Source organism: Microtus ochrogaster, chromosome 18 (genome assembly GCF_000317375.1).
Source record: "Microtus ochrogaster isolate Prairie Vole_2 chromosome 18, MicOch1.0, whole genome shotgun sequence".
Classification (NCBI taxonomy): Eukaryota; Metazoa; Chordata; class Mammalia; order Rodentia; family Cricetidae; genus Microtus; species Microtus ochrogaster.
The window spans coordinates 21,402,481-21,414,570 of NC_022020.1; the positions used below are offsets into that span (position 1 = coordinate 21,402,481).

The 12,090-nt window shown below is 44.1% G+C and overlaps 1 protein-coding gene across 1 annotated transcript; it reads left to right on the forward strand.

Moving 5' to 3' along the window:
* The first annotated feature begins 5,682 nt into the window (after nt 1-5,682).
* Nucleotides 5,683-11,293, forward strand: Tslp (thymic stromal lymphopoietin). The gene is made up of 5 exons (XM_005355887.3): nt 5,683-5,857; nt 7,090-7,292; nt 8,001-8,036; nt 8,608-8,742; nt 10,560-11,293. Exons 1-5 carry the CDS (start codon nt 5,683-5,685, stop codon nt 10,665-10,667), a joined length of 657 nt encoding a protein of 218 aa, XP_005355944.2. The 3' UTR covers nt 10,668-11,293.
* Nucleotides 11,294-12,090: the final 797 nt, after the last annotated feature.

Consider the following 12,090-nt stretch of genomic DNA (forward strand, 5'->3'; position numbering starts at 1 on the left):
ACAGGGTTTCTCTGTAGTTTTGGTGACTGTCCTGGAACTAACTCTTGTAGACCAGGCTAGCCTCGAACTCACGGAGATCTGCCTGCCTCTGAGCCACCACCGCCCAGCGAAAATGTGGTACATTTACACAACAGAGTACTACTAAGCAGTAAAAAACAATGACATCTTGAAATCTGCATACAATGGATAGAACTAGAAAAAAAAATTTGAGTGAGGTAACTCAGACCCAGAAAGATGAACACAGTATGTACTCACTCATAAGTGGATATTAGTTGTAAAGCAAAGGATAACCAGCCTATAGTCCACAACCACAGAGAAGCTAGGTCACAAGGAGAATCCTAAGAGAACCATACATGGATACCCCTGGGAAGAAGAAATAGACAAGATCTCCTGAGAAAATTGGGAGCGTGGAGGTGTGGGAAGAAGGGAGGGCAGAAGGGGTGGAGAGGAGAAGAGAATGGGAGTGGGGAGGAGAGCATGAGAGAATGGGATGGTTGGGATGGAGGAAGGACAGAGGTGAGAGCAAGGAAAGAGAAGCCTTGGTTGAGGGAGCTAATATGGGACTAGCAAGAAACCTGGCACTAGGGAAATTCCCAGGAATCCACAAGGATGACCCCAGCTAAAACCCTAAGCAACAGTGGGGAGGGTATCTAAACTGGTTTTCCCCTGTTATCAGACTGATGACTACCTTCATTGTCATCATAGAACCTTATCCAGCAACTGATGGAAGCAGAAGCAGAGATCCAGAGCAAAGCACTGGGCTGAGCTCCCAAAGTCCAGTCAAAGAGGGGGGATAGCCATAATATGAGCAAAGGGCTCAGGACTATGATGGGATGCCACTAAAACAGCTTACCTGAACTAATGCAAGCCCACTGCCTCTGGACTGACTGTGAGGGAAGCAGCATAAGACCAAACTAGTCCATCTGAATGTGGATGGCAGTTATATGGCTGGGGCAGTCTGTGGGACCACTGGCAGTGGGACCAGGATTTATCCTACTGCTTGAACTGACTTTTTGGAACCCATTCTCTTTAGAGGGATATACCTTGTTCAGCCTAGATATAGGGGGAGGACCTCGGTCCTGCCTCAGAGTGACTTAATCAACTAGACTTAGTTGATTCTCCTTGGAAAGCCTTACCTTCTCTGTGGAGTGGAGGGGGGTGGGGTGGAAGAAAGTGGAGATAGCAGGAGGAGAGAAGGGAGTGAGAACAGGGATTGGTATGTAAAATGAGAAAAGATTGTTTTTTAAAATAAATTAATTAATTAAAATAATAGTAACCTCTGTCTCAGTAGACGGAAGTATCCAAACTACAAGTGGCCAACAGAAAGAGTGAGTAAATAAAGGTTCTTCGTTTATTCTCAGTCTTTTCTTTGATGTCTTGCTAATATCTCGTTTTGGCCACACTCGACCAGAAGTGGGCAGTCAAGAAAGCCTGTGAGTGAAGCCCTGTGGGTCATCTTCCCAGGGTATGAAGCAGAATAGGAAAGAGCAGAGATAATTTACACATAGGCAAAAAGCAAGCTATACAGCATAACTGTACTTGCAAAGTATCTGCATTCATCTCCACCTCTTCTGGGTCATTCTAAGGAAGCTTCATCCTACACTCTTCTTAAACCATCTTTTCCCTGTTAGTGACCTTTTATATATTGTGAAAACAATAGTTAAGTAAAGTAGGGCCTTCTTATTTTCCATGCCAGCTGAAAGAAAAACTATACAGAGAAATAATTACAAGTACTAAGTTTTCGTGAATGTTTCTCCATGGTCTAAATCAAAACATCGAATATTTCTCAGCCAGGGGCTGATTTTGCACTTTGTCAACAGTCCTAGTGTAAAATAAAGTGAAAGGATTTTGTCACATTGGTCATTGAAAATCTTCTCGTTTCTCTTTATTGTTTCCCATGCCACAAAGGATCTAAGGGGACTTTGTGAATTCAATTGTTCAAGCCAACAGCAAAGCTTTTTGAACATAATGTGTACTACAAACATGGACAGTTACCACAATCATCACAAACCACACAGCCCATAGCATGTTTTATAGTTACTATGACAAAATGTGACCAAAGAAAAACAAAAGCAAAAACAAGGTCCTTGGAGAAATGGCTTAGCAATTAAGAGCACTAGTGAACTGCTCTTGAAGAATTCTGGGATCCAGTTCCCTACATACACATGACAGCTCACCAAAGTCAGTCACATCAGTTCCAGGGGACCACACCCTCTTCTGACTTCTGCGGCACGAGGAACGTATATGGTGTGCATACATACATGCAGGAAAACACATACATATACATGCAGGCAAAATACCTATATACATAAAATAAAATTTAATAAATTAAGAAAAACAATGCTCACTTGAGAAAGTATGTACTTTCATTTGTGCAAAAGACAGATTATGCAACTGACAAGTGAGAAAATCAAACAAATACACCTTCCTTCTGGGACACAGAGAGAACCATTCTTCTTGGACAGGGTCACTGTTACAAATCATCAAAGGGTACCCAACTAAGGCTGGCATCTCTCATCAGCTTTTCTTACTACGAGGAATGGCGTTTCCCCACTCCAATCTGCCAAAAAAAAATCTGTCTGTTATCACTCCCATCTTTAAGTCCACAGTTTCTATAATTTAATACAGTTTCAAAACAAAGCAGACTTTCCATAGAAATTTGCCTCTACTTTCCAAACTTAAACAGAGTTTTGTCTGAAAACTGAAGTACTTCAAATATACTGGAAAAGCTACGTATGGTGACATTTGGGGCAAGGAGCCCAGCAGTTTGAGGCCAGCCTAGCAAGACCCACTTGAAAAAAGGAAAAAAAAGAAGAGATTTATGAAAGAAAGGGGAGAAAGATGAGAGAAAAGAAAAATGAAATTCTGGACAAACTGAAAAAGTGAGGTAAAGAAATAAATTTGGAAAGAGGGAGAAAACCAGGTATGGTAGTTCCCTTCTGTCATCCCCGTGCTCCGGAGGCTACGGCAGGAAAATTGCTACAAGCTTGAGGCCAGCCTGGGCTAAAGAGTGTGTTAAATATATGTTTTGAAAAGGAAGAAGAGAAGGAATCAGTAAGCAAAGCAAAGAATGAGAACCATTATTAGTATGTGAAATCATTAGTATATTGGGGAAGTGAGTGAATATTTTCCCAATGAGAGTAGGAGAGTTGGGCCATGGGTCATCTTCGGGCCTATCCCATGGGTGAGAATATTGGTTGCTAAACTCCATGAGTAGTCACACAGATCTATCAATGATCTCACTCCCATTTCCTACCAAATCAAAGATGCCCCAGTCTTAATCCAACCCAGGATTTTCCACACAGCACATGGAGATACTCTTCAGACCTTCAGCATGTAAATACGTGGAATAAGATAAAGCCAGGAAGATCTCCAGCCAACAGAAATTTCCACAGAGATGCCCTGGCATGGTGGTTGCCCCAGGTAGGCTTAAGTAGATTCTGAGAAGGTGGCACCAATGAGCCAACCAAAGAAATCCGTGTAGCCAGCTCCTTTCAGTGGGAAACATTCCTGTGGTGACTATGGCGATAGCTACAGGTCTAAGAAAACTCAGCTTCCCCCAATACATGAGTAAGTTGTAGAAACTGCTGCAGTCGGCACTGTGCCTCAGTGGTTTGAAACCTCAATTATTCCTTTTATCTCAATTCTCTTTTTTTTTCAAATCCTTAATACTGATTGTTCTATGCCCTCCCTGTACCTGCTCTCATGTTCTCATCCCTTAATCCCATTTTTACCATAGTTTTTGTTTTGTTTTGTTTTGTATTTTGTTCCTGTTTTGTTTTACTTGCTTTCTTGTTTGTTTAGCTTTGGCATTGTTATAGTAATTTTGAGTTTTCCCAAAAGTGTAAATGAACACTGAATAAATCAATATTACAAACCATGCCCTGATTTAAGGATCTCAGAGGGGAGAGAGAGAGAGAGAGAGAGAGAGAGAGAGAGAGAGAGAGAGAGAGAGTTGGAAAGCAAACAAAATATGATGTAATTAATCACTATAAAATAGAAGCTCAAATAAATGCAGCTTCAAAGGTACTGGGGTGATACATAGGTAGGAGAAATGTAAAATTGGGTGAGCATTGTACAACTCAAGCCTGTGAGATATGGTAGGAGTCCTGCAAATCAAGGGGGAACAAAGAACAGCTGCACAGGCTGATCTGTGTCCTTGGGTGTGTGACATCTGTCTTGCTCCCCTCGCCCCGGAGTATACATGACCCCTCACCACAACTCTCCTAAAATCTCTTCCTTCTCCCCCCTTCACGTTAGAATCCCACCCTATGGGTTTAATATAACGGATGAAATGATAAGATACCATGTGTGGGAGACAAAGGTGCAAAAATCCTAAAAGGGTTCTGTCTCACTAGGTTCAGGACTCAGTTCTTTTGAAGCTCTGTCTGGGCTAGCACAGCTGAAAGTTGTTTTCCTCAAGAAACCTGATGCTGCATCTCCGTGATCAGAATCCCATCACAAAGGTTTGGAAGAGGCAAGGTCAGGAAATGTTCAGAGTCTATGATCTTAGAATACTATTTGAGGGAAGCGTGGGAAAATGGAGGCAGCTAGAAAGAGCTTGGAGCCAACACAGGAGAGATGGATGAAAATCTCAAAGTAACTGTGAGCCTACCAAAAAGATTTGAGGGGAGAAAGTCAATATAATTGAAACGGCCTAAAATGTCACATGATTACCAGCAAGGAAACTCGAGACCACAGGGACACATATATAGGCAGTGTACTAAGCAAGGAGATGCCTTCTAAAATCCCTGAAGGAGGCGCTATACCTTCCTCAGATCTACCTACACGTACATAGAGTGTAAACATGTGTTTTAAATGAGAAACGAAAGATGGCAGGTAGGCTGGGTACACCCCCAAGGAATGCAAGTCAAACCTCATCGGGAAAAACAGGTTACTGTTTGCCATTCTTGCCCCCATCAGAAATTACTCCTGGGCCCCGAAGCAAATGAATCTGCCTAAAAGCTTTGAGAAGAAAAGCAATATAACTGAAGTGACCTGAAAGAGCACACTACCTACCAGTAAAGAAGCTGGTTCCCTCCAGGGCGAAACAAGTAAGTTGGGATGGCAAAACCTGCCACCATTTCCTTTTCTTTGTCCCTTGGAACTATCCCAACTCAGTGACCACATCAGGATCTTCTGCCTGTGCAATATCTAGCTACTGATCAGAATCACGTCTGATGTCACACCAGATGAATCAGGCTTTGGCATCTTCCCACATCACTGCGAGAAGTAGCGATGGGAAGGGGGGAGAGCATATGATGCCACGTTCCAGGCATGTTATCATAACAAGTCTAAAGCTTGCAGTGGTTCAGAAAAGTCCTTCTTGAAAGTCGGTACTTGAAGTAGATACTTTCTCACACCCTCCTGCTACCACTGCAATTTTTTATTCCTAGTCCTAACCCTAAATGACAGAGGACTGGGTCCAGCTGTTGAAGACCTTCTGGGAAAAGTTCACCTCTGGCTACAATCTGTGCTTTTCCCCACATCGTTTACCAATCCCTGCGCTCCTTCCCTGGCTCAGCATGGTCTGTGACATTTGAAGGGACTCACGTGGAGCACCTAACCTCATCTCTCTGAGCGATGACTCCTAGGAACTTCCCAAGGACCAGATTGATGCAGGCTCTGACACGCAAGAAGGTGGGGGGGGGACTGAGTGCTAGGAGGGCCTGGGGCAGCCGGATGAACTCCAGCAGAGAAGGGGTTCATCTCAGCAGCTGGGGCGATTTTGGTATTCACTCCCTGCTCCTGATACTGGCGCTGCTCCAATCAGAAGGCTTCCAGACATCCTCTCAGGCGCTCTCCCTGACTCACTTGGCTGCTCCGGTCTTGCACTCCCTTTCCTGGATCTACAAGGGTTTGAAGAACAAATCTGAACCCGCAGTCTAGACCCTTTCTCCATCCCTGCCATTGGTGCTGGGACGCAAGCCCGAGGCCACCCCAAGTTTCCCAGACTGGTTGAGGGAGGGGGATGAGAGGGCAGGGAGTCTGAGCTGCCTCAGATCAGCGGGTCAGAAGCTGTGCCTACTCCAGGAGGCTAACATGCTGGACAGGTCCCCAGCAGCTTACAGCTGAGAACAGACCTCTCTGTGCACCCTTATGAGACCCCACTAGTGCGGCATCTCCACTCTACAAACGTCTAGATAACGGAGTTGGACGCTTGACTTTATGCTTTTAGAAAATCTTTACACTTTTAAGTTGGATAGAGGAGTCCCCAGTACACGAAGCGCTTCCCCTCACCACCACCACTTTTCTTTATGAAACGTAGGTGTTTGCCCTGAAGTTTTTGAAGTTGATACTCGTTGGACCTTCTGTCATACATTTCAGTTTTTCATTGTTCCTGTTCCCACTGTTTTGGCTACAATCCCCACCCCACCCCACCCCCGCAATGCCAGTCCAGTGCCTTCAGTAAAAGTTACCTTAGCCTGAGACCACACTCCTCTAAAATGTATCATGCACGAACACAGAGTTCCTCAGCAGCCATGAAGGGGGAAAGCACCAACTCAGACTCGGCAAAGGAGATGTTTGGGGTGTCCAGGATGGCAAAGCATCAGTCACAATCCCTTAGAGTGACTGTGGGTGGCAGGTGTTTTTCCCCAAGCAGAAAGGATCAGTCATATAAATTGCCCAGTAGGAGAAAGATGTCCAAATGAGAGGGTGTCCATCTCTAAAAACATATCCAAGCATCATGGAACAAGTGTTTAGGGAAAAGGAGAGAGAGAGAGAGAGAGAGAGAGAGAGAGAGAGAGAGAGAGAATGCGGTGTGAGGGAAATTCCTGATGATTTTGCTAATGTTAAACTTCCATAGATTTGGCTAGCCCTATTTCTTTTCTTTTACATCATCAATTTAGAATTCTATAAAGAAAGAATGACATCAAAGAAAATCATTGGCCTAGAAGAAAAGAGCCCGTAGGCGTTTAGGTGTTATATATATGGAGTCAGGAAGCACTGGAGCATCAAGGAGACTCCAACTTCAGCAGCAGCATGGGTGAATATGGACCTTGTATGGGCTGGGGAGGAGAGGGGAGGGCTGATGCTGATGCCTGACACGGTCTAGAGGTCTAGAGGTTCTCCATGCTTGGAGGGAAGAGCTCCCTGTGAAATGGAGTTGGAACTGGGTGTTGGTGAACATTTCCTTACTATGTGTCTTTTCAGTTCTTCTCAGGGACCTCTTCATCTTGCAAGTTGTAGGGCTCGTGTTCACTTACAACTTTTCTAATTGTAACTTCAAGGAGATTTCAAATATATATTCTGAAGCAATTTACCCTGACCTGCGTAAATATTTGAATGGGGTAAGTTAAGAGACTTTTTTTTGAAGTATATATATATATATATTCTCATGAAGGAAAAAAAAAGTAAATATATTACGAGCCACAATTCAACTTTCAAGGAAAGGAAAATAATTTAGAAAAACTATCCCAAAATTTCTTAGAAGTAGGATTTCAAATACCTTGGCGTATAAAATGAGTATACGCATTGCTTTTATGGAATGAGCAGAGGCTGGTAATGGTTATGGATAGTGGTCTACTCCTTGCTATAAAGGGGAAATCTTGAGATAAAAACTCAGGAGTGGGGGGTAGCTAAGACGTGGAGCTGTTTTATAGCTTTCTAGCGTTCTAGATGTTTCAGGATACTGTAATGAGACGTGGCACACTTTAATTTTTAAAATATGTAGCAGTAACTATTTCTCTATAATATAGAGTTTGAGTGAGTGGCAAGAATGAATGGCTAGAAAGCCGTTGTAGACATTTAAAAAAATGGTCCTTTGTTGGAAGTGGCTTGTAAGGGCTAGGTGCAGGTGTACCTGCTCGGGTGGGCTAGGGCTCCTTCTGAGAGCTAGCAAAAGCAGAAAACTAAATGTTTCACCACCTTGTCTATCATATAGGGTCAAGTCACTGGGTTGCAACTACTTTCAGAGAGCCCTGGAAACCTGGAAGCAAAGGGCGGGGGAACGTTTTTCCCTCCGACTCAGATCTTTATCCTGTGTTTCTTTCTTCCAGAGCCCGTTCGACCAAATCGAGTTCTGTGAAAACTTGGTGAGTAGAGTGGTCGGCAGTGCTGGCTTTCCCTGGAGTGGCAGGCGTCCGGGAAGGGTATTGGGGAACAACCCCAGGTCGTTGCTGAGCTCCAGGAGATGCTGGCTGCTGAGCGGATAGGAGACATCTGGGCCGCCAGAGAGAGGCTCCAGACAGTCTAGGACGCCACTTCTCGGTTTAGAAGGAGAAAACCCCGTTGGCGGAGTAAGATTGCAGTAGGAACCCGTTTCTGTCCCGGGAAGAAAGGCCAATGGGAAACCCGGAGGAACGAAGTCGAAATACCTCCTCGGGTCCGGGGCATCTACTGTCAGCGCTGCCTCTTGACAACCTCCTCGGAGGCTGGGCGGAGCCAACTGGGGAGGAAACCCTTCCAGTAGGCGCTCTCGGCTACTCTTGCCAGGCCCCTCCTTCCTGTGGGTTGATTCCATTTTCCTCTCTCAACCCAGACTCTGGACTCTGATTTCAGACACCCCCGTCGTGTCTTCCGTTCCTCTCCCTTTCTGCCCCTTTTCATTCAGTTTTTAATTTCTGTCATTTTCTTTGTTTTCTGAACTCTGCCGCTTGTGAGCAGACAGATTGTCTCATGAAAATCGAGTACCATACTCTCAATCCTATCCCTGGCTGCCCGTCACTCCCCGAGAAAACATTCGCGCTGAGAACGAAAGGAACCCTCACTAAACATTGCCCAGGATACAGTGAAACTCAGGTAAGCCCAAAGCATCAGATGCTAACTTTGCAATGGATGGAGAGAAAGGAACCCTGACTTAAAACCTGGGGCTTCAAGTGCAGTGATTTTTTTTTTTAAATTCTGATTTTATCTTTTCGGGAGCAAATGAGCCGAGTAGTCTGTGGAACTTAACAGAGAAACCCAAACATAGTCCGCCTCTACTATATTGTTGTTGGTCTTTGGCTTGAATTTTGGTTCCAAATTTAAGTCGTTGTTTTAAAGTGTGATCAGTGATCCTCTCTCCTATGTTAGCAGATTGTCCTCCTGGCTCCTTAAATATGACAGTTCAAACACCCAATGGGGTACACAATCCGTGCCTCCAAAATTCCTGGGTAGAGTGCCCCTTACAGGGTGGTCGTTCATTCTCTGCCTAGACAGCCACTTTGTAGTAATGTGTTTTTCCTTAACATTTACATCAATCTCGACCCTACTCCACTTCATCCACTTCACTGTCTTGTGGGTGGAATTGCAATCTCCTTTCATATAATATTTGCGTGTGCAGTCAGATAAGAATGAGCAGAGAATTTAGAGCAGGAACTCCAAAGGCAGCCTGCCTGACTGAGCTGCAGAGCTGTGGATAAAGTACTTAGCCTAGGGTAAGGATGGTATTATTGCATCCTAGGCAGGGCTATTATGGGAATTAAATGAGTCAGCACATGTGAAAGCGCTTCGAACAGTGCCTGGCACACAGGAGTAGTTCCTCAGCGTTTCCTTCACTTGGCAAGTAGAGTGTTTGCCTTCACGATGACATGCTTAAGAAATATAGACATATGTAGTGTGTGTGCAGCCAAATATACGTGTGGAGATACACATGTAAACTTGTTAACTTGATAGACTTTGGCTGCCTGTAACTCGAATGTAATTGATAAGAAGACTGCTGTGTTTTAGGCTTCAAGACTGAACCCGCAGAGTTCAATCAGGCTGGAAGCGGAAGCCACCTAGGTTGAGCTGGCATGAGAAAAAGAGAACTAGGCAGCCATCTGGGCAGCCTGCTTGGCTCTCTGCCTTCTTTTCACAAAGACCCTAACCAATCTGTGGAGAGACAAAATATAATTTATCAGTAGATCCAGAACCCAGGTTACAGACCTGATTAAACCTGTAGACTTTGTGTGGAAAGGGGAGAACCTGGAGGAGTCCATGGGAGCATCTTCTCAGCCTAAGGGTGAAGCCAGAGAAGACTGTAAGAGTACTGTTTAATAACCCAGGAAATTCTATCCTTAGGAGGCTCAGTCTGTCACAACTCCAGGACAAATTCATTTGAAGACCTAGCAAGTATCCTCTTCGAAGTGGGCCTTTAGGTATCTAGTGGGGTGGATGTGTGGGCAAGAAAACTTGGGTTTCGAAGAACAGACTGAGTTTGTTGAATTACACCTACCAAGACACAAAAAGACAGCTCGTGCCCTCTGGGAGCTTATCTTGTCAAAGAGATCATGAAATTGCAATTTTACCCTTTCATTTAATTATGCAATATATAGCTAATGTTTCTTATGTATAAAACTCTGTATTCAGTGTCTGGGGGAATACCCATGATGCAACAGCAGTGCGAGCCAAGTGAAATGACACCTACTCTGAAGTGCAGAAGAGTTTCAGATAGAACTCTATGAGCCATTAGCAGAGGCTTTCTGGAGGAGGTGCTGAAAGAGGCAGGGCATTCCTTTGGAGAAGCACAAGCAATCATACAGTGAATAAGTATTTGGGGGATTTCTTGGGAAAGGGATATAAATAGAAACAAACTCTCACTCACCAGTTGTGAAAGATAGCAAAACTAACATTGAGTGTTTTCTCCTACTCCACAGAGAAACAATACCCTGGACATGAAGCAAGACGTCAAAAGCATCTGCCTAAATCAAACCTCACAAATACAGTGGTTGTGGTTTTCTCTCGTTCAAATTCCAGAGTATTAAACTCACCTTTCATTTTAGAGTATGGACATATATTGTGGTTTTAGTAGGTATAGTACTAAGGGTGTGACATTTAAAAGAACACTATTGTTTAATCTTCAATTGCAGCAGGGATTCTTAACTTATTTATGGCAAACTGCTATTGTTTAGTGTAGATGCTTTGATGGGAGATGAGCGCGGCCCCTCCAGTGTCAATGGAAATGCCTGTCCTGTTAATGACCACCTCCTGAGCAGGGTCTCTCCTCTGGGCCTGCAGATACCTACTCCAGGGCAAGCCTAAAGTGTAGTCGGGAAGGGAACTGGAGGTGGGAAACAAGTTGGAACCAATGACAGCATCTAAACCCTGTTTAAAAGCAACACCGTTTCTGTCTGTAATGATTCTCCTAACATTCTTATACTAAAATGTTACTAAGAAGAAAATGAGAGCAAAGGAAGTTATGCAAGCAGTTACTGTTACAGTGAAGCAGTCTGAAAGAAGCTTCCGAAACTTCCCAGTCACTGCCGTGGCTGCACTGTAAATCCAGCTGTGGAAAATGTCTGTCAGGCAAGAGGGGCTACGGGAGCAGATCAGATCCTAAAGTGCCTTTGTCCGGCTACGAGATTTATATTTAAAGTTGTATATATTTCTATTTATTTCATGAACACTTTTAAAAACATACATGCTGCTTTGTAACTGACATATTTCTTAATAAAAATAATTTGCAAGTTACGTTCTTGTGAATGGCGTTTTTAAATTGGTTAAGTAATTTTCACACAGTGACGTCACTGTTGTTCAGATCTTTACTTCCGTTCCCACCAACATCCCATTGGCCACGCTTCCTTTTATTTGCTCCCGACCCTCCCATGGATCTTCATGGATGGCTGACATATTTAGCCATATGATTGGAGCACATCATTTTCTCACGTCCTTCTGTGCTAGTCACTCTTTTCCACCGTGGACCTTCCCTTGCCTTGGTATAGACAAAACAGGCAGAAGTGAACAGTGGGTGGTAAACGCTTTCCAGCGCACCTGTTGTCAAGTACTCTCTCCTTCACCCTCAGGTCCTCTGAGCACGGGTGGGAAATGCCAAGCTCGGGCCAAGTAAGGGTATGTGGAAACAGCTTATTCCACAGTCCCATTCCCAAGTAGAGATGTCCACCTGAAAACAGTTTTGGGTGCTGAAGCTAAGCCATCTAAGAAAATAAAAAGTCAAATGTCCCCAAACCTGTCTTATTCACCAAAGAGAAGCAAACAGTTAGCATCCAGTAACTAGTTAAAAAGTGCCTATCGTGAGTATCCAGTAACTAGTTAAGGAAGAGCCTACTGTGAACATCCAGTAACTAGTTAAGAAGTGCCTACCATGAGCACCTAGTAACTAGTTAAGAGCCTACTGTGAGCACCCAGTAACTAGTTAAGGAAGAGCCTACCGTGAGCATCCAGTAACTA